Raw genomic sequence first — 23,816 nt, 5'->3', positions numbered from 1 at the left:
AAGACAACAGTAAAGTTTTCTTTTTAAAAGTGATTTATGTTGTATAATTTTAGCATTTTTTTCAGAATTAACTGTAATCTGAAATAATAAATAGTAATAATAAATTACAATAATTTCAAGATCAAGAGAACACCATGCATATTCAATTCAATTCAATTCAGATTTATTCATTTTTATTTATAGAGCCCAATAACACAAATCACAGCACAAATTATAATTACAATATCTGACATCCCTCTGTCCTTGGACCCTTACAGTGGATAAGAAAAAACTCAAACACACACACACACACACACACACACACACACAAAAGAAAAAAATAATATGACCATTCATCCAAAAAGAAAGAAATACAGAAATAAGGGACAGCACAAACAAACCTAAAAATACATTAACACTCAACAGTAATGACATTTTTATTCCATTTATTTTGATATTTTCTGCAGAATAAGCAGTGTCCTTATTGTAAGGCATCAGCTCAAACCACTGCACAACAAATAAACTGGATGTGAGTGTTCTGCTGAAGCACAGAAACACACATAATAAAAATCATCTTTTACATATTCAGTATCTCTGTGCAAAAGTGCAACTGCAAATGCTTTGAACCCAGAACAAGATAAAAGTCCCCAAAGGAATATTTCTGTAAATTAAACACATTTGATCTGTCTGATCTGTCTGCATCTTCATAACACCTCTAACTGCCATCACCCTTCCTTCCGTCTTCTATAATCACTGAGTATATTTCTGTCTGTTGTCTCTGTCACTCTTTGCAAAGATCTCGTTTTTTATCACGTTGTCACTGAAATGAAAAACATGTCACTGATGCAAATGAAAACAGGTTTGTCCTCAGAAAACCTCCATTATCCCAAATTCCTCCCTCCTGCAGTTCTCATTTGTGCCACAGGATGGCACCACAAAAACACTGTCTAAATCTGACAGTGCCAAAAGTATATGGACACCCCTGTTATTATCCTTTGATGTAATTTTAGTCGGGGTCTGTTTTTACTGGTTTGTTCTAGACTCCTTAAGTTTAATCAAGGTAAGCCTTGATGCTACAGCATACAATTATGTTTTACACTGGAGTGTTCTTCCATCTTTGTGTCAGCAGTTTTGCGTTTGTCTCCTTCCTTTTTTAACATGATAATGTTGAAGTGCACAAAGCCAACTCCAGAAAGAAATGTTTTTCCCAGTTTGCTGTAGAATAACTCAATCCTCATAACTCAATAACATCTCAATCCTATCCAAGACCTTTTGAGATGAACTGGAACACAGACAGTGAGGCACACCTGATCACCTCACTGATGCTTTTGTGTCTGAATGGGAGCAAATCTCTGCAGCAGGTTGCACATGTACTGGGAAGACTGAAACCAGGAGAGTACAGGGGAGCAGCACATTGATGCCCATGTTGATGGAATCACATCACATTTTAGTGTTGGGGTGTCATACTTTTGTCTGTGTTGTGTACACCCACCAGCCACTATAGTAAAACTGTCAGGTTAAGTGAATTGCATTAATCATCCCATTACAATGCAATATTCTGTAATGAAACCTTGGGTCCTGGCATTCCTGTGGATGCCAGCTGACGGGCTCCACCCACCCAAACAAAGTTGCAGACCAAGGCATCAACCTGGCCTCCCAGTTCCTCAGATCCCAATCCGATCAAACATCCAAGAGATATGCTGTTATCCTACCTCACAACCCACGCGACTCAAATGATCTGCCACTATCACCCTGGTGCCAGACACCATAGGACACCCCCATATTCATTACCTTAAAGGTCAGAGACAAGTCAGATCCAAGGTGGCCCCACCATGAATTGGACTTTACTCCTGTACCATTAATGCTCAATTGGACTGGGATTTGGGAAATTTTGAGGTCAGGTCCAGTCTTTGAGCTTTTGGTCATGTTCCTCAGGCCAGTCCTGATGTTGGGGGGGGGGGCACTGCCATCAGTACTTGGTACTAGTACTAGTACTAGTGCAGTACTTGGTCCGCACTTGTGTTTGGGTGGGTGGTGCATGTCAAATGGCATCTACATAAATGCCAAGGCCCAAGGTTTCCCATCAGAACACCACTTTGTAATGACTTAAAAATATTATTCACTTTACTTATCAGTGGTTTTAATACTGTGACTGATCGCTATATATCTGTGCAACTCTCTCATGTCACTTTTATCTTTTGATTCAATCTAATCTCATCATCACGCAAGATTTCTCGCATATGAATGATCTAAATCCCCAGTGTGACACACAGACCAAGGTTTTGGGTGAAGATTGTGTCAGATAAGACCTGAAGGGTAACTTGTTTTTGATTTATCAGCCTTTACCTTATTTCACCATGTTTTTTGTCTATGTGACTACTGGGAACAACAGTTTTTGAAACATAGTGAGATGAAACAGACTGCAATGTAACCACTTGAGGCATGTTCGCACTGTCAATGCATGTTTACTAAAAGCATTTGTTTTCGTCACTGACAGGCTCACATTGTTATTGTAATTGTATGACAGCCAGCATATTTTCACATCTTACTGGGTGAACTGAGGGGTTTATTTCAACCAAATCTAAGCTGATGATTGTTGGAACAGTGGTAATACGAATCAAGACAGTCTTTGAGCGTTTTATTTTGCCTGTCAGTGACAAAAACAAAGCCTTTAATTGGACGTGAGTTAATGGTGCATAATTGCTCTGAGTGGTTACATTGCAGCCTGTTTCGTCACTGCCGGCTGCAACCATGTCTCTCAACACTGGACCAATTTAGTCACTTAGACACAAGAAGTGTGGGCAAAAGGGATGACAAGGTTAAAAAAATGTTGTAATTTGCCTTTAATATAACTTAGTGATAATTTTTTAGGCTTCAGAAGGTCAAGAAATGATTTTGGGTGTGTCTGTGAAAAAATACCTGTCTTGGCATGACCTCACTGACTGAGGTGTGTGTTCCTGAAAATGACTCTACAAAGAGACACATGACCTCATCCAGACACATGAAAAGGATTAACACACTTTATATTAATTGCTGTTCACAGCCTAAAACATACAGTTTAGTGATATTGCACTTGTAGCTTTATGTCTAATTACATTTTGCTCTCAGTTTTGGTGTTCATTTGTTATATATCAGGACTTCTGCTGTGCAGTGTTGCTTACTTGCTTACAGAAACTGCAGATGGAAATTAGCTGATATATGAATCTGGGGCATACATCTCTTCTTCTTGTGTGAGAGGAATGTTTAATCCATGGTCTCTGACTAATAAATGTAATAAACTAAACGTAATATGCAATATTTGGTATTTTGGTATTCTTCTATGTACAGTTACTTCCAGCATTTGTTTATTCATTTGTTTATTTGTTTGCAGATTTCAGTGTGTGGTCGCCGATGCGATCCTAAAAGGAGATTATGGGTGTGTCCTGCAGGTGAGTCAGAAGCTCCAATATTGTCAGATGCTGAGAATCTGTCTGCAGCTGTAGAAAGCAGTGACAACAGGGCATGTGAAATCAGGACTGTGCTTTCAAGCATGTGTTCACAGATCTGTCCCTGCACGCTCTGAAACCTCCACATGCAGACTGACTCAGTGATTTGTATAACGCTTGAATTAATTGGAGAGCTGGTTTTGCTTGCAGGTAGTTTCCCAGTGGAGTGGAGACTCCTGCCCCTCGAGTTCCTTCCATTATTTCCACAGCAAAGGGCTGGAGTTATTGTAGACAGGTTAAAACATGGGTACAGTTCTTGACTGTGGATTGGATTCATGTAAAGGGAATTTGGGCTGATCTAAGTCACAGAGCAAATCAGTAGATTTTTCAGAAAATAAATACCTGGTGATATTTGAAAAACCCAGAACATATCTAAGCAACACTGACTGCTGTTCTGAAAGTATTTGGAGAATCCTCAAAGATTCTTCTAACCTTATTTAAATATTCAGTCTGCTGCATGATAAAAAAATGTTTTCATCACAGAAAATTGTACCTGTTTTTCCTAAATAAAGATGGAAATGACATATCTCCATGCTCAGCGTGTGCAACATGAATCCAAATTTAACTGTATTCCATGGAAAAGAAAGGAACTGGAGCACACAGATTCATTTGCAGCCTTTGATTGTGCAAACAGACTCAAAAGTCTGTCAAAATGGACAAAGACAAAAGGCAAACACATATATAGTCAACCTAGAACAGGTGTGCAATGGAATTTGGATAATTTCAAATCTATTAGATAATGGATCCACAGGTGGGAGGTACCATAAAGCCTGTTTACACAGTGTGCACGTGCACTGTTCTGCTCTGGTTTCCAGGTTGAAGGACATGTTTCCTTGAAATGGTGTGAAATGGTGAGCAATAGGCTTTGAGGTACATTTTCTCTCATTTGTTGATTGTGTCAGAGGTGTTCCCCAATCAGCAGCCTCTTGTATATAAACCAAAATCCAGTAAATCTTAACTCACTGTACATACAATTTTTAGTTTTATTTCACACTTACTTTGGCAATGTAAACATATGTTACATACACCAATAAAGCCAATTCAGTATTGGCCTAATTAAACCCCACCGTATTAAAAGACTGCATAACACAACAGGGTGTTCAACAACACACCACTGTTCTGTTTAATTAAAAAGTTTTGCTACATTTTGTCAGGGCTGACATAGCTCTGGTATTTACATGCATTTTAGTGATCTGTCCACAAGTGGACAGCTGAGACACATCACTGTTCACTCCTATGTCTATCATGCATCTCCAGCTGACCACCTGCGTTCACTTTTCATTACTACTTATGACACTTTTGTGAGAATGTCAAAGGGTCTTACACACAGTTAGGTCCACACCCTTGCTAGTCATGATAGCAGTTGTGCTGGTACAGCTGGAGGTATTGCTATCAGCGAACACATTTCCTTCCACAGGGCAAAATGATAGACGGTCAAGCAATACTTCCTCCAACTCATCGTAAAATGGATAAGTTATAGAGCGCTAGCAAGCTGTTACTAAAACAACCACCATGTCCTGCACTGATAACATATTTTACTGGTACATGCTTGTTGGGGACTCCCATTACTAAAAATATGTGGTCACATGCATCCCAGACCACCTTGGCAAATGGTCTGAGTGATGTCTCCCAGTGAGCCTGTTTAGACCTAGACTCACAAGTCAGTCTTTAGACACTTTGCTTAACTAAAGACTGATGACTTTCTCCCTGATTTTGTGTTTAGATGGGCGGATACAATTTCAGAGTTCAAAAAAACTCCCTACGTTGCAGAACCAATAGTAAATCCGCAGGGCGGTCCTTCGGTGGCTCACTGAACTCTTGTGCTTGTAAACATAGTCCGACTAGAAACACGTGTAGCGGTACAAAATGGCTCAGCCGCACTCGCAGAAAACTCCGCCAAAGTTAGTGGATGTTTATCGCGTTTGCGGCGACACATTCTCGCCAACTAAAAGAAACAAACATAATCTTTTACAAGGCCATGACTCATCCGTCCGGCCGGACTATAGAGGGAATCGCCTTGTTGTTTACAAATACTTCCGGGTAGAAAACCAGCAGAGCTTTTAGCTATATATATAGCCTATATATCACATTTTTCACATCACTGTATCACCGTTTGGACTAATCCGATGTTTGTAAAGTCTATAAACACAATGATTGAACAAACATTACTATTTCTGTGTGCACGTTTAGCTGGGCTAACCGTTAGCTGTTAGCCCTGTTAGCCGTTAGCAGTGTCTGTAATAGATAATAACCCATTAAACGGTCCGTGAAAAAAATATCTTTTCCAGCGGATATCTTAGTTACAACATGATTGAGCTAGCAAAGCAGTTTTGTGTTGCTATGTGTGGTATTTATTCAGTTTTGGGAAATCACAAAGGATTCTGGAAACACCTCCAGACCAGCAGGAAGTTTTGTTAAACAACCTTCTCTTTGTTTCAAAGGTTGCTGGTTATACATTTTTTGGAGAATCAGATGCTTATCTCTGTTAATGGAGTACATTAGAGGCACAGACAGGAGGTGGACTGATCAGAGGGCACTAACATTACCAATTAAGTTTCTCTCTGATGTGACATTAAGACATAAATGAAACACGAAAATGTCCCATGGGGGCAGGGTGGTCGCCCCCTGATGTGTGTGTGCTCACCCCTGTCAGTTAATGCTTTATCTGGAGTGTACATGTATGTGTCCTTTGCCGAGGTCTGAATTGATCACATTTCACCCATAAAACTTTTATTTGGACCATACATTACAGATTTAAAGATCTCTGTAGCATCAAAAGGTTTTACATTTAACTAGTGAAAGTCGTTGACAAAAAGCTACCAGTTGTGATACGGTGCTGTTGAGGTTGGTTAGCAGCCTCAGACGCAACCTGCTACCGTGCTCTTGAAAGTTGGCAATTCCATGTGGGTAAAGATACAGTATGTGTGCAGCCCCTTAAAGTCATTTTTCTGTAATAATAATAATAATGATAGTAATAATAATAATAATAATAATAATAATGGTTACTAGTCCATACCCATTGGTAGCTTTGTCACCTTCTACCTATGCCAGTCCTCAATGCCTATGTGCAGTTTCACATAGATTGAACACGTCAGTGAGTAGAAAAACGTGGGACAGACAGAATGACACACTGACAGTTTCCGTGAGTATGTACAGCATACCATACCATGACTTAGTCATACCAAAAATGAGAAAAAACAAACAAACATTGGGCCACAGGGGGAGCCACAGCGATTGGTCGCATTTTAGCCATTTTTAAGCATTTTTCTGTTGTTATAGCGCCACCCAGTTGCCAATTACAGTTAAATTTCTCCAGTCACCTTGAGGCGTCCTGTTCTACATATCTACCAAGTTTAGTAAAAATCGATATGGCGGTTAGGCCTAGATAAGAAATTAGCTCTCTAGTGCCCCCATTTTGTTTGATCGGGTCAATAATGGAGGGGTCCCTTCAGATTATATGTGGTCATATGCCTACAAAGTTGCATGGTGATCAGTGAAACCCTTGAGATGTTATACACCTTCATGTGATGAGCCACGTCCTCCGCAATATTCATTGCCTTATAGAAGCTCAGTTTTAGTAAGTTTTCCAACTTTTGCCAAGAGGGAACTTTAGATATTGGTCCCTAGATTATGGTCACCCAGTTTCATGTATATTGGTCATACTTCCTAGGAAGAGATCGATTTTAAGTGTTTTTCAAAAAATTCAAAATGGCGGAAATTCTGTATAACTGGAAGTTATGGGATCTGGAGGCAAATTTGTTCCTCGTGAGGAGAGGCATCTCTGTGCAAAGTTTCATGTCTCTATGACATACGGGGCATGAGATATGCCCATTCAAAGTTTGCAATTTAAATCGGTTGCTATAGCGTCCCCCTTTTGGTGATGTGTCTGAGGCTGCCAAATTTCACATGGATTGACCAAGTCAGTGAGGAGAAAAACATGGAACAGACACACAGACAGAGTTTTCGTCATTATAGAGTAAGACTCTCTATTGATATATCTGTCTGTCTGTCTGTCTGTCTTTTTTATACCATCATTAGTCATAATAAAATAACATCAAATTGGAGTTCAGTGTTTCTGTGTCTTTGAATGAAAACAAACAGCATAAATACAATGTTATGACATTATGGAAGGTAAAAAGTGTAAGAACTGGTATCTGTTAAAGTTATGGTTTAAACACCTCTGAAACTGATGAATGAAACTGATCAATGACAAAACGATCAATGCAATAAATTATGTTCCAAATGGTATTTAAGGTGCTGGTTAACAACAGGAGCTGGTTCTGTAGGGAACAGGAATGTAGCCAGACCAAAAACTCAAAATGAAAAGTTCATATATTTATCTGTCTGAGTCACTGTTGTTGTTTAAGTCTGTCCTAAAAACATATCTGAGCTGTCTGTCTACTTTATTGATGTCATGTTTTTAGATAGATAGATAGATAGATAGACATTGTGCAGCACTTTGTAACTGTGTTTGGAAAGGTGCTATATCAAAAGAGTTTATTATCTTACCATATAATGACGAAAACTCTGTCTGTGGGTGTGTCTGTGTGGCTGTTCCATGTTTTTCTCTTCACTGACTTGGTCAATCCATGTGAAATTTGGCACAGTGGTAGAGGGTCATGGGAGGATGTGAATGAAGCAATATTACATCAATTGGCCAAAGGGGGACGCTATAGCAACCGATTGAAATTGCAAACTTTGAATGGGCATATCTCATGCCCCGTATGTCGTACAGACATGAAACTTTGCACAGAGATGCCTCTCCTCATGAGGAACAAAATTGGCTCAAGAACCCATAACTTCCGGTGATACAGATTTTTTGTCATTTTGAATTTTTTGAAAAACACTTAAAATCGATCTCTTCCTAGGAAGTATGACCGATATGCATGAAACTGGGTGAACATAATCTAGGGACCAATATCTAAAGTTCTAAAACTTACTAAAACTGAGCTTCTATAAGGCAATGAATATTGCGGAGGGCATGGCTCATCACATAAAGGTGTATAACATCTCAAGGGTTTCACCCATCACCACGCAACTTTGTAGGCATATGACCACATATAATCTGAGGGGACCCCTCCATTATTGACCCGATCAAACAAAATGGGGGAACTAGAGAGCTACGTGATTGCTTATCTAGGCCTAACCGCCATATTGATTTTTACTAAACTTGGTAGATATGTAGAACAGGACGCCTCAAGGTGACTGGAGAAATTTAACTCTAATTGGCAACTGGGTGGCGCTATAACAACAGAAAAATGCTTAAAAATGGCTAAAATGCTGTGGCTCCCCCTGTGGCCCAATGTTTTGGGTTTTTTTTTCTCATTTTTGGTATGACTAAGTCATGGTATGGTATGCTGTACATACTCACGGAAACTGTCAGTGTGTCATTCTGTCTGTCCCACGTTTTTCTACTCACTGATGAGTTCAATCTATGTGAAACTGCACATAGGCATTGAGGATTGGCATAGGTAGAAGGTTGGGTATGGACTAGTAATCATTATTATTATTATTATTAGTATTATAAGAAAAATGACTTTAAGGGGCTGCACAAATACTGTATCTTTAGCCACCTGGAAAACACAAGGTCAGACGCTGGATGCTACCCTTGCGCCTTTTCTGTGCCATCTTTCAAGAGCACGGTAGCAGGTTGCGTCTGAGGCTGCTAACCAACCTCAACAGCACCGTATCACAACTGGTAGCTTTTTGTCAACAACTTTCACTAGTTAAATGTAAAACCTTTTGATGCTACAGAGATCTTTAAATCTGTAATGTATGGTCCAAATAAAAGTTTTATGGGTGAAATGTGATCAATTCAGACCTTGGCAAAGGACACATACATGAATAACAGAAACGTTGGCTTTAAGTATTTTAATTAGGCCTACATGACAATTTTCCATATATTTAATATTATTACATAAGTTCTATGTAATGGGTTACATTTAATTCAGTGTGTGTGACTGTGCCCTGCAGCTCAGGCTTTTGATCGATCACCACTTAGTTTTGTGTGTGTGTGTGTGTGTGTGTGTGACATTGTGGGCGTCTCTGTCTGTAGCGCAGCCTCCTCACAGGCCACTCCCGGGAAGCGCGCTGCTGTTCCGCCACACAGACGGACGGACCGACGGACGGACCGACGGACGGAGTGTGCTCGCTCTCTGTGCGCCTCGGCTGCTGTGCGCTCCTGCCGTCGCGGTCTCTTGTCTTTCTCGCTCCATTTCTGTGCGCGTGCGCGTGTGTCACCCCCAGTCCTCTCCTGTCCGGTCCAGCTTGGGTGTCGAGGTGGAGGTATGTAGCACCGGATTGACCGCGCCGAGCAGCATGTAGCACCTGGAGCACCGCGCACATCGTCTCCCCTCCTGCGCTGCTCCCTCCGTCTTCTCTCCCTCCTGGAGCGGTCATTTCTCTTCTCGGGAAAGCATCGCCTGCGCGTGGATTTTCGGGGATTTTTTTGGGGGTGGGTGGGGGGATTTATTTATTTTAGAGGAGTGTTTGTGTGTGTTCATCGCCGCCGCTCTGCACCTCTCGGTCGATGGTCGTTGAGGAAGCTTCCATCTTGAGTCCCGTATCTACCGAGAGAACCATGGCGAGCGACTCCCCTGCGCGGAGTCTGGACGAGATAGACCTGTCTGCACTACGGGTAAATGTCTCTCCCTGTGTGTGCACGTGCATCTGGTGTATGTGTCTATGTGTGCGCGTGCGTGTGAGTCTGTTAAGCACCTGTCCACCCCCCTCTTCCCGTCTTCCCTCCCCTCTCCTCTTCATCCTCATCCACTCCCTCATCTCCAGGCACCGCGCAAGGGTGCGTCTCCCTGCGCTTTCCTCTGGTTTTGCTGCCTGGTGGTGTGCGTGCGCGTGCATGTAGCCTGTGTATGTATGTATGTGTGTGTGTGGGCTGTTGTGCTCGCACACGGCGGCCAGTGATTGAGGAAATCAGGTCGGATAACAGAATGTGGGATCATGTGACCTCCCACCGACACTCCTGTTGTTGTTTGTTGTTGATGTTTTTTTCTTAACAATTGGGACGTGATGTAATGAGGCCCTGAGCTGCTGCTGCTGCTGTTACGCGCGTGCACCCACCCTCGCGCGCGTGCGTCAGACAGCATAATAGAGGCCGATCTGTCTGTACTATGTGGGGCAGATGTTAAGCTGCCTGCTCACTGACAGATTCACAGCACACACACATAGACACACACACATTCAGAGGCTACAGATGCACGCACGAATGCACGCTCTCTCACATAGGCTGTACACACTCTCTCTCTCTCTCTCTCTCTCTCTCTCTCTCTCTCTCTCACACACACACACACACACACACACACACACACACACCGTGAATAATAGCGATGATAACCGCAACAAGAGCGAGTTCCGCCATTTCGTGATGTTGTGGCGACAGCAGCATTGCATCGCAGTGGCTGTTTGTGAGTCTGTGCGCGTGCACGTGCGCGCACGCGAGTAGAAGAGGTGTGCAGAAGGAGACAGTGTAGGAATGTGTGTGTGAGCGTGTGAGGGATGAAGCTGGGTGACACAGTGATGTTACATTTAGAATTTAAACTTGATTTATTATTTGGATTTAACTGCTCAGCTGAAGATGAACTACACACTGCACGTGTGTGTGTGAGTGTGTTTGTGTGTTATTCTACACAGCTCCCCTTTTTCTCTCCTCCTTTTGCCTGCTGCTTACGCAACACAGTTATACCTGCAGAGCAACACTCAAGTCTGGACTTGATCGACCGGGTGGGACTGCATGTCTGTGTGTGATTTACAGAAACAGACACACACACATGCACACACACACACACACACACACTGAGGGACAGATACAGTTAGACAGACAGACAGAAGGATCAGAAGTGATGTGCATGTTCTTGTAAAAATGAGAATCCTTGCTCTCTTCCCTCTGTGTCATGACAACTAGAAATTAGGTCACCCAGGACAGAGCAGAGAGAGCTGGGGGGAAACATTTCAGCGTGACGCAAAGCCTGTCGCAAGCATACGCTTCCTGTTTCTCATCCCAAAATGATCTCCTCTGATCTTCTCCTCAAGTAGCTTGACGTGTCTTCACCTTCCTTATTTACCTTCTCCTTCTCCTCATCTCACTGTGTCTCGCATCAGAGCCGAAGTCCTCATCCTCCACACTGACAGACTCTGAAATGTCTGAGGTTATATTCCTCTGATAGCTTGGGTCAGAGACAGCATTAAAAGCTGTTAGAGTCCTGACAGCCACACAGAGGTCATGTCTTTGTTACCTGATGTCCTTTTCCATTATTGAGACATAACGCAGTTCATTCAGGTGGGGAAAAGAGTGCATTTTAATGCCCTTCCAAAGGAGAACTTTTATGTCCAATCTGGGTCTTTGTGTCTAGTTTTGCCATCAGTTCTGGTCTCTACTTCACTGCAGAGATGTCAGGATGTGGCGGCATCTCTAGAAGAGTCCAGCAGGTTGGGAACATGAGCGTTCAGGTTGTGAACAAATCAACTGTTTAGTCATATTATCCAAACCACCGATGTGGAAATGCATGTTGCATCTCTGCCCTTAACCCCCGAAGTGTCTGTTAGAATCATCCGCTGCATACAAAAACCACTGCAGTAGCTCAAATATGAATCACAGAAGAAGTCTGTAATTATTTTACCTTAATTTTCTCTTCCAAATATTGTAAGTACTTCAGCTGAGTCTGAACACATCATCAGCAGAAAAATGACAGCAGTATTGACTTGTATAAAAGCCTAAAATGATTTATAGTTTGATTACTTGAGAGAAGCAAAGGTGAATACACAAGCCCCTTTTACATTGCATTTTCAAGGCAGGACTTTCACACCGTTATTTTGTCTTGCGATTTTGTGTAAAAAGTACAATCGCGGAATTAGGGGACCGAGTTGTCTTGCCTTTAAGCCAGCATTGGGAGTAGCAACAGTGCTGAAAAGATGTCTGTATAAATGGGACAGCAGGCAGGACAGGATCATAGGTGCCATGGGTGTGATGTGTTATGCGTGCGACCCACTGCGCAAGATTTAAAAACTAATAATTGGCAGCTAACTCAAAGAAGAACAGCATCCAAAAAATGTCCGCAAATTGGGAAAACAGTGAGGTCCAGGAGCTCCTTAACCCCAGGCAGAGGACAAGATCAGCTGCCATAAAAGAGGCATGGTAAATGTTTGTTATTGCCATAGTAATGCCTTTGTAACTGTTCATAAAGCGGTGCCTACGCGTATGTTATGTGTCACACCAGAGGCTGACACTGTTGTGTTACACGTCACACCCGTCATGCCTCCTTTGATTCCGCAATGCCAGCTTGCTGTCTAAAATCACACACTGGAGCGGCATGACGCCGTCGTTAATAATAATAATAATAATAATAATAATAACAATAATAATAATAATGATAATAATGATAATACGTTTTATTTAAAAGGCGCCTTTCAAAACACCCAAGGTCACCGTACAGAACATAGAATAACTGACATAGCGAGAAACATGAATTGGCAAACACATATACGTTGTCATTGTTATGCTCTGTGTAAAAGTACAAAGGAAGTATAAAGCCGGGACTGTGTAGCAGCCCTAGCGCGATCTCTCGCACTTCAGTAGTGTGATGCTGTTTAAGAGCCCCAAAACCTCTCAGGGTTGAGTCTTGGCTCAGTCAGTAAGTGTGTGATTTGGACACCAGCAGCAACTGCTGTTCACATCATGTTTCCTATGGATAGATATGACAGAAAGCTCAAGAACAGCTACGACATGGAGGACTTGTTTGTCTCTGACCTGCAGTGTCAATTCTGAGGAATTAAATGAGAAACATATTATTGAAACCAACTGCCAAAACTATGACAAAGAATCCTAGGTTGTCCCAAATCCCCTTTAGATGAACAATGTGTAAGATTTAGGGGGATTTAGTGGCATAAAGCAGTGAGTATTGCAGATTGCAACCAGCTGAAACTTCTCCTGGTTAGAATCCTTCAGTGTTCATTATTCAGGAGGTTTTTACCAGGAGCTGAATAATTTGCAGAGGTCTCTTCCTCTCCAAAACAGACAGACCCTGTGATTTAAGTCAGTCAGCTAACCAACTTGACCAAAGCAGATACTTGCAGGTATACGGGGCATACCCACCTCTTTTTCTGACTGTTTAAGTATACCCACCTATCAGCCAAAAAGCCATTGGAATATACAGGGAAGTATACGCACTTCCTCTTCTGTAACCTACCCATTTACCTTGTAGTTCACCCACCTCATCAACTACTGTGGCTGATGCGAAAATGTGAATGTCCCTATCTGGAGAGGGTGTTTGGTTTGTTCATTCTGGGCTACTGTAGAAACATGGTGGTGCAACAAAGCAGACTCCATAGACTCACTCCTTATTTTTGTTTTAATTAATTTATTTTTTTTAATATACTTTATTAATCCCAGAGGTTAAATTCAATTTTTTCACTCTTGTTGTCAATTACACACAGGTCTGAACACACACATGCACAAACAGGACCTATACATGCACTAAGTGTACACTTATGTACATATGAAGGACTCATTCTAAGGTAACAGCAACAAAACGATTCTTATTTTCAGGAGATTATACACAAAAGAAAACACATTTCTTATATTCCATTTCTGCCAATATATCCCCCTTAATCCTACACACTAGAACTTAAACATTTTAGTATAACCAACATCTAATTTGAAAACTAAATTTGCTACATTTTTGACTGTAGGTATCAAGAGATACTATGGTTTCCCATAACTATGAATCACTTGGAATTATGTCCATATTCTGCACCTCAAGATCTACGGCCGATGTCTAAATTCAGTGTTGTGTCATTTGTGAAACGAGGAGGAAAGAAAGTGTATGTAGCTCTTTTTAAACAGAGATTAATCCGGCACGGCTTTATTTTTTTTTAGGCTGATGGTTGCCTTGCTAACACACGAACTGTAGGGGCAGTGTTGGTAGAACCAGAGAAACATAGTGCCACCACTTTGAAACACACCATCAATGATGTTTGCCAAAATGTGGTTAGTTGTGATTTCTGAATCAACATACAGGGTGCATTCAGAAATACTGCAAGCGATAAAGTGCATTCTGGCACAAACCAAACCGTTTGTAAATTTGAAGTGCTGTTGGAATATACAGTTGAATTATGCAGAATACCACACACTTGGAACAGCAGAGCACACATGGGCTCTCTGTCTGGGAAGACAGAGCAGCAGAGCACCAAGCGGAGTGAATGTGTGAGTCACTTAACCGTAGACTTGCACCGATTACAATTTTTTGGGCCGATACCGATTTCCGATTTGCAGAGTGTTTGGATGTCCGATTCCGATTTCATTTTTTTCAAACCACTTTACAGCACACAAGATATTGCAATTTTCTATCTTTGCTTTATTCGAACATTTTAACCAAGATACAACCACCTTTTCAATAATCATCTCAAACAAACAAACAAAAACAATGACACAGGTTAAGAAACATTTTTCTTTTTGCTCAAATATAACTTCAGGTACAGTATTAAAATAAATAAGTAAAAAATGCGTACATAAATAAAAATATCGATAAATAAAATAATAATTTCTGGTGTATAGCATTTGTGGGTAATTACTTGAATAGACAAAAAAGTAAAAATATCTCCTGTGGAAAATTCACACAGGTCTTCAGGACGCGCCTGGCAGTAAGCGCGTGGACATTCGCATCTTCGGCACGCGGACATGTGCCTCATCAGTTTCCAGCGGCACAGTGCAGCAGTGAGAGCTCCGCAGTTCAGTTTAACACGGACAATTAACAACTTTCTCCTTCTCTCTTTTGATGTGTGTGCATGAATGATTAATGTTAGAAGCCACCCATGTTTCACTTCCTCACATCGCCCAAGCTGTGAGTTGCACATGTGCGTGTGTGTGCGCTGCTGATGTTACACGATGTCAATCATGCGGCGTGCCGGGAATTTGACCGGCGTTTTAAAGCGGCATATTTTAGACTGGCCGGTCAGTCGCAGGTCATGGCCGATCACGTGAAAACCGGCCCGATTTCGAGCACTGACGATAAATCAGTGCAAGTCTACTTAACCGTTTGTTAACTCATGTAGAAAAAGAGGTTTTTTCTAGAGGTTTTTTTGAACAACAGCACTCTAATTTTAATTAAAAAACTGTCAGATTGCTTTTATGAACGCACCCATAGTAACCTCTAAGAGTGTTTCCATGTGTATTGTTAACATTGTGTAAATCTGTTCTATATGGTCCAAGTTCTCTGGGGGGCCCTCTAGTGGAGTCATATAGTAACACAGGTAGCACACAGGCAAGTAAATGCAATTCTGTTCACGATGCAGGCGGTTGTCTATGCATGGTTTAAAGTATCTCTGGCTGTATACTTAACCAAACAAAGCCAGCACCGGTGTGTGACTTTAGATAGCATGCTGGCATTTCCAAAGCAAAAGGGACACGACATATAACTCAGCAGCGTTGGCATCTAGTGTGTGTGTTCGTGTAGTCCTGCCATGCCAGCTGTACCATACACAAATGTTGTTTTGGCTCTGTGACTATCTCTGCTGCCAGCTTAGTAGTGGAGCAACAGTGTCCCCCATTCTGTGTCTGTACCTTTTATACTGTACAGAACAGCAAGGCGAAATTGTGGTGCAACACTGTGTGTAAAAAATGCTCCTATCACATCTGACTGTAATGAAAGAGACTATACAGTAGTTCGTGTCCTCTCAGAGACCTGCAATGTTTGGCTTTTCTACCAATAACTGAGTGTCATGGTTGCCTCACCCTGACCGTACTTTACCAAAAGTTTATTTGGCATTACTTATATCTTGCCCTAAACTTAAACAGTTTGTAGAAAGTAAGACTTTAAAAAATGTTAGCACTGGGTGCACAAATCATTCAGTACTGGCATTGTTATCTGGCAATAGAGTTGTGACAAAAGGGGACAAAGTGGTCAGTGGTGGTGCTATCAAAATTTACTATGATTTCCGTGATGTTAAATTTGAGAGAGTTTAAATAAGCTCCAAGTTTCTAAGTTTTAGCATGACAGCATAATTTAGTTTTGTACAGCTGCACAGTACGATGTAATTAAAAATAATTGCTATAATTAAAAGCTATGTGCTCTAAAAGTGCTGTGATTATATTAAACTTGTTTAACTTGTTTCATAACTGTAGTTACTGTAGTATCTACAAGTGCTACATGTCAATGGGAAATCTCACTAGCCTCCTAGCTGCTAGCAAGTTGCAGGTGGGGCTTGGTTACATTCTTGCATCAGGTCCTGGTATCCCCCTTTCTTCTTGGCTTTTGTCTTTCTAATGTGTGTGGTACTATGGGGTGGGGGGGTTGTAACAGCCATGTGTGAGTGTGTGTGAATGAGGTGCGGTCTTCTGGGATTAGATGTGCTTCAATTTGACCTTGAGTGAAAAGAAATGCAGCTTTTTAAGCTAATCCCCTTCAGGAGGCTCCACTGTGATAGTCCCAACTCTCTTGTGGCCTACTGTACGCTCACACACACACACACACACACACACACACACACACACACACACACACACTAATACAGATAACAAGCACACAGGTATGCGTAAGATCAAGCGATCAAGATATGTGTTGTGTGTTGTTGAATTTTAATCAGCCTAAAGATAAGATTATCTCCCCTGTGTGTGGTGTGTATGTGTGTGTTTCAGTTCACCTGCTGGCCTTTATCTGGGTATAATACTACAGCTGGTTAGCTTAGCTTTGATTAGCAGAAAGCTAGAAACATGGAAACAACTTGCCTGGTTCTGTCTAAAGGTGAACTGTTGTAATTTTAAATCTGGGTCTTTTTGTACATCTTTAGCCTATTTAAAATGTTGTGGCTTACCTTGTATTGATATTTCATAGTAACAGTAAAGTTTTTGTCTATTGTAAATTCCATAGTCTGTTTAGCATTGATGTTATGATAGCAAAGTAATTCTGTGTTTTCAATGACAGTTGTATTTTTGAACCTGAGAAAATGATAAAAGGTTAATGAACTCTAAACTTACAAGCACCTCTGAAGCTCACTGACTAACATGTTATATCTTTGTTCAATAAGAACAAAAAGCAAAATGTAAAAAGTACTTTTATGGGGAGTTAATTGCTAAAAGAAATACTTACGCTCAAAATAACCACTTGTTTGTCAGTTACTTACTCCGTGTTAAGTCGAATTTGTGAAGAAAACTATTTTCTTCGCATGCCTCCTTAGATCTTACAAAAACTTGAATAATTGTTGTTTTACGGGGAGCTATGTGCCTTTCTGGAGTCTGCACTGGTTGAAACTTTTCCTTTAACGGCTGCTAAAGCAAAAAATATTAAAGGAGCCCTTAACCCTCCAATTAATCATTTGTTTATCAATTTCTCATCACCAGTTATGTTAAATTTGTATTCTTCCATGCTGAATGAAGAATCCAAAAATGGAGAAAATTCATGATGAATATAAGTTATAGGTGACCGCATTTAACAGCAGCAAAACTGTGTCAAAACATCTGTTTACAAACTCGAAGACTCACAAGTCAGTCTTTAGACGCTTTGCTTAATGAAAGACTGATGTCTTTCTCTCTGATTTTGTGTTAGATGGGCGGATACAATTTCAGAGTTTAAAAAAACTCCTTACGTTGCAGAACCAATAGTAAATCTGCAGGGCGGTCCTTCAGTGGCTCGCTGAACTCTTGTGCTCGTAAACATAGTCCGACTGCGTTAAAAGATTTAAATACGCTGTCGCTGTAAGTCCTTCATTTCCACAATCTTGTGGACTGAGCACACGTTTGATAAAACTGAGTTAAATCTCTTGGCATCCATTTTCAAGCTCTCTGTGTGTTTGTTTCCTTGCAGACGAGAAAAGGGGGAGCGCACATTTCCGGGAGGGCGTGTCCTTTTAAAAAATGCAAGAGGTGTTGCTTTGTTGCCCCCCGTTTTCGCCGGTGTGTTAAACACACTTTAGAAAGGAGTGTCCCCAGACTATCAGAAGGCGGAGATCTCTGATTGTCTGGTGGCGAGACTGACAAACTCTCAGACAACTTGTGCAGTATAATCCAAGTCTCATTTATCTAGTCAAATGCTCAGTATTTTTTAAACAGACAGCTGTTTTCTATGGGGAACTGAACTGAAAGTGAAACTTATCTATGTTGTCATCAAAGCCAGAGTTCACTGACAAAAACAGTAATACAACCTCTCTGAACACAGGAGCTGCTGCTCTACCACTGCCTCCATCAGTTATTGTGTGAGTTTGGTATTTTAAAGTTTGTTCGGATTCACCAACATGAAAAAACTACATGCACATAACACCCCTTAAAACAGCATTTTTTCTGTTTTACACTTAAATGTCTGTACAAGATCAAATGTGTTAATCAGTGAGTTTTAGAGGTGCGGGTAGGCAGATTTTTTTAAAAAATCTTTGGACAGAGCCAGGCTAGCTGTTACCTCCTGTTTGCAGTCTTTGAGCTAAGCTACTGTAAGCTAAGTGGCTGCTGGCTGGAGCTTCATATTCACAGCACAGACATGAGCAGTATCAATCCTCTCATCTAACTCTCAGCAAGAAAACAAATAAGCATTTTTCCAAAGAATTTTGCTTTTACGTTAACGCCACCATTTCCCCTAAGACCATCACAGGTTTTACCTTCTCAACAGAATCAACTTATCTGGACATTTAGTGATTTTGGACGGAATCATTTTATGTGAGGATTTATTTCTGTGTGCAACAGCTTTACTGTCTGCAGACTTTTACAATGCATGTGGTGACATATATGAAGCTGATTAGTTAGGTTTCTCTAGAGGGTTTCATGTTTGCATGATGTTGAAGAAGACAGAAGTAACCCAGTTATTTTAGTGCATGACACCGAATTAAAGACTGCATTTGCAGTTGAGTTGCAGACACCACTAAGATAGCAGCTGTACAGGAAACTAGCTGCTCAACCTGATCTGCATTAATATGGATTTAAACATGGGATGGGCTGTGTGAGAATGAAGAGGGAGCATGGTTGTAAGCTCATAGGTTACTTATTGAAGGAATAATAACAGTGTGGTGATACAGAGAGAGAGAGAGAGGCTTTTCACAGGGTAATACCACAGGTATGCAGTGCAGCGTTCGTGTGTGAAGGTCAAATTCCTCACACAAAAATTCCTAAATCCATCTTGTGTTCAGTTTAGTCCAGTTTTTGTTTTTTGTTTTTTTTTTGTTTTTGTTCCCGCCATTTTCTCCTCTTCATTTATCTCCCTTTCTCTCTCTTTTAGGACCCAGCTGGAATCTTTGAGCTGGTTGAACTGGTTGGAAATGGCACCTACGGGCAGGTCTACAAGGTAAGACTTAATTATTTGTGCCACCATGTGTGTGTGTAAAGCTTCTTTCCATGAACAGACACTAACTTGCAGAGACTTGCCATTTGAATTATTTTAGTGTCGAAGCCATTCCTTTCTCGGGGTTAATTAAGTTAGAGATAAATGGTCTTTGCAGTTTGCAGCAAAAACAAAAGTGAAGAACCTTTATTGTTATATTGAGCACTTTTGCAGGTAATGAGAAGTACCCCATACAAACCCACTACAAAAAAATCCAAACTATCCCTTTGATCCTGGATATGATGAGGTCACTATTTGGCAGGCCAAGACAAAAACTCTGCACTGTTGAGGAAAGCCTCATTTATGTCCTCTCCACCTGTGAGTGGTTTCCCATGTTTGTAATGCACTCCAAAATGTCATAGCTACCCTCTGCAGCATTTTTTGGAGGCGTACTGGGATTTAAATGAGCTTCTTTGCTTTGTGACACTGCCCAAAAAAGCACATACAGCTCAATTTCCTCTCGCCTGGAACCCAAACTTCTTCATCCTCCTAAGAGATTCACTCACCATGTCACATGCAGATTTGTGTGTTATGGTCTCATCTTTGCCAGATGGTTGCTGGCCTGTGTTTGAATGCATGTCACAGGTTGCAGAGTCCTGCTACAGGATCATGATTAGGTTGTAAAACTTGCCAACAGCAGGTTATAAGCAGAAGTATTTGCAAACTACTGCCTGGATTATTTTATGATACAATTTAAGTACATCTCTCCTTGTTTTTAAATGAAGAATTAGCAAATAAGAATTAATGGAGAAATTATGGACATTTCAGGGATTTTATGCTGCATTTTGGCTTGCAGAGTGTTTGCTGCTCATAAGGAAGTCACTTCATCCTCTCCTCCTCCTCTGACTCCAACAGGAGTTCACAGAAACAACACAGTGTAATTTCTGACCAAAACTGAAGTTGGTACTGACTTTCTCTTTTGTCAGGCAGCGGAAGAAGCCCACGCAGACTGTAACAACACAGCAGAGAGGCTGTTTGTGTTCTCTCACTCTGAGAGCAATTAACACACTCACACACTGACACACAGCGAGACACACAGAGCTTCAACACATTCATTCTGTCTGCTGGATGTTCAGTATTGATCTGCTCTTTCAACAAGGTGACGCCTCCTTTGGCAAAATGATTGATAGAACAACCTGTGGTCGATCACAAAGCATGGTGGGTAAATTAAGACAGAAAATAATAACACACACTGAAAGAAATATGACCTCATCAAGGATGCACTCCTTTATTTTGCTGAAGAAGTAGGCAGATCAATACTTAAGGTATCAGCACTAAAAGTAGCGTCATTACATTTAAATGATGCCTCTGTATCATTTTTATTTCCTCAGAGAGCAGAAAAAAATATTTGTTGTGATCCTCTGACAATGTGGTAACATCACCTGCTTGTTATGGAGTTTGCTTACTAACCAACTGTATGAGAGAAAGTGCATTCTGCTCTGAAGGCCATAAAAATACCTCCAGAGGAAACAAAACAACACTTTTGAAACACAGTCTCCAGACAAAACACACTTTAACCAGGATAACTGACAAGAATGTAATGCACATAAAGTGGAAACAAAAATACTGTGGAAACTTTCCCCATTTTTACTTGAGTAAAAGCAGAAAAATATTAGCATGAAAATATATTAAAGGTCCAGTGTGTAAGATTTAGGGGGATTTCGTGGCGCCAAGTGGTGAGGACTGCAGATTGCAACCAGCTGAAAGTTGGAATTCCTTCAGTGTTCAGGAGGTTATTCCTCAGAGCCAGATTATCCACAGAGGTCTCTTCCTCTCCAAACAAACAGACCAGATGATTTAAAGAAGTAAAAACACTGAATAAAGCAGTTCCACGTAGAGAAAAAAAAAAAAAAAATCAGTGTCCTACCAATGCTCTCACTGTGGAGGTGGTGCTAACTGCAGCGGTCTATGTGAAACCGGCTCACTGTGTAGATATAAATTTCTAAGGTAATGAAAACACAACAATTCTTATTTTCAGGGGATTATACACTGAAGAAAACACTTATTATGTTATGTTCAATTTCTGCCAGTATATCCTCCTAAATCCTACACACTGGACCTTTAAGTAATCCTCAGTCTAATACATTACATCATCATTTATTTGTTGATAATATTCTGTATTCATAATTGGATTCTGAAAAGTAAATAAATTTGTCAGATAAATGTAACGCAGTAAAAAGCATAATATCTTCCTCTGACATGTTGTGAAGTAGAAGTATAAAGCAGCAGAAATGAAAGTACCCAAGTAAAGTAGTACAGGTCAGGTACCTGGAAATTGTATTTAAGTACAGTGCTTGAGTAAATGTACTTAGTAACATTTCACCACTGCTGTTAAAACATAATAGAAAACAAATATCAGAGCAAAGGAGAGCAACTCAAGGAGGATTTTAAACTCTTTCAATTTGAACCCTTTTAAAAACAGATGTCCTGCAGACAGCTGTGGGAGATCTTTGTTTACATGATCTTGTTTAAATGGATCTAAAATAAGAACTATAATAGCTCAGGCATTCAATCTTTTTGCGGCAGAAAGCTTCTCTGTCTTCTTCTCTGTCATCACGTCATGACCTTACATTATCTTACCATACCTTACCTTACGTACCATGCAAATGTGGTATTTTGCTGTAACTATTTCTGTGATATTTCCCCATAATTTCCACAGGAGATCAATGTTTGTGTAATCCTGTATATATTCATCTAAAATAAGATCCTAACTGTTGGAGGATCAGATCTAAAATCTAAATCTATAATAATCTAAAATAAAAACCATGATAACTAGAACATTAATTATTTTTGCGACAGAAAGCTTAGGCTCCTGTCCTTGTGTTGTCATGTTGTATGCTCGTGATCGTCATTACATGTGGTGCAAATCGTGTGGTGACACCAGAGGAATGAATGATGAATAATGACTCACTGCCTTTGCATTCTGCTCACAAAACTATATAATGTAAAAAGTTTAAATAACTTATGGAGTGGTAAATATTTTGTTAATGTTTCCAGATTTCAAAAGTTTTGGATAAATATGTTTTGTGTGGTTTTTGTTTGTAAAATCAGATGAAAAATATATGCAAATTTTGTAATTTTGTTATGACACAATTTCAGTACTTCCTTCATTTATTATGCTTTATTGACACAACCTTTTAGCTTAGGTTTTACAGATTTTAGGGATATAAAGCATCTGAAGATATTCTGACTGACCACTGCTCTTGCAAAGTTCGACAACTTAAAAAAACTGAATGATTATAACTATACATCAGGATATTATGTAAATAGTCCACAATCCTGGGATGAAGCCTGTAGTTTAGGAAATACGGTCTTAGAATAAAAAAATCTGTTAATAACAGAAAAAGATAGACATCTATAAAAAGATTTTTGCGTGTCAGCTGACCTGCTGTGCACTCAGTGGAAGACTCTTTTGGCTCAGCTACAAATTAATTTGAATGAATTAATTGGAAGTGTCTCCATTTTGCCTATAATTAGCGCCAAATGACATCATTTGTTCCAGGAAACTTAATTAGAAATTACAATTACATGTCAGTTGCTTCCGAGGAAATTTTTGTGAAGCTGTGGGAGTCGTAAACCAAAGTATTACCCAATAACTTCTTTTGAACTGGAGGTTAGGAAATGTGCAGTCTTTAAAAATTGCAACAGTCATGTTAAGGTCAAGTTACTTTTAGTTACTTTCTGAGCTCTGACTGTAACATTTCTTGACCTAGAGCAGGAGAGTTTTTACTCATCCTCCCTGCCAACGTTTTCCAGCTGCATTAGAATGTTTTGCTGCCCTCGGGGTTGCTGGCGCCTCCCCTCCTGCCCCCCCTCTTGCCTCCCAGGTGTAGTAATCTTTGTCAGTTACAGACAGTGAGCAAGCAATGGGGAAGGAGTATTTGAATGAGCAGGTAGCAGTTTTCAGTTTTTCTTGCAAAGCAGCACTTTTGCAGCTCCGAGGAATCAAACCTGTGATCTTTTAATCACAGGTGTTTTCTTTGACCTCAGGTGTGTAAAAACTCGAGCTCTGACCAATTAGGAGGCAACGTTAACTGGCTGA

At 40.5% G+C, this 23,816-nt stretch overlaps 1 protein-coding gene across 8 annotated transcripts in view; it reads left to right on the top strand.

The window, feature by feature from the left end:
• The first annotated feature begins 9,596 nt into the window (after window positions 1-9,596).
• Window positions 9,597-23,816, top strand: part of tnikb (TRAF2 and NCK interacting kinase b) — an 85,886-nt gene continuing 71,666 nt past the window's right edge. For 7 of the 8 annotated variants that reach the window (XM_078162923.1, XM_078162918.1, XM_078162924.1 and 4 more), the window contains exons 1-2: window positions 9,600-10,101; window positions 19,673-19,738. In XM_078162923.1, coding sequence (XP_078019049.1) covers window positions 9,994-10,101; window positions 19,673-19,738 — 174 coding nt within the window. In that variant the 5' untranslated portion in view covers window positions 9,600-9,993. Of the gene's footprint in view, window positions 10,102-19,672; window positions 19,739-23,816 lie in introns of all 8 variants that reach the window. The other variant, XM_078162922.1, reaches the window with a different exon arrangement.

Source organism: Epinephelus lanceolatus, chromosome 20 (genome assembly GCF_041903045.1).
Source record: "Epinephelus lanceolatus isolate andai-2023 chromosome 20, ASM4190304v1, whole genome shotgun sequence".
In the NCBI taxonomy this organism is placed as follows: Eukaryota; Metazoa; Chordata; class Actinopteri; order Perciformes; family Serranidae; genus Epinephelus; species Epinephelus lanceolatus.
Note: the sequence above shows the minus strand (reverse complement) of the source record. Positions and strands in the feature narration are given on the sequence as shown.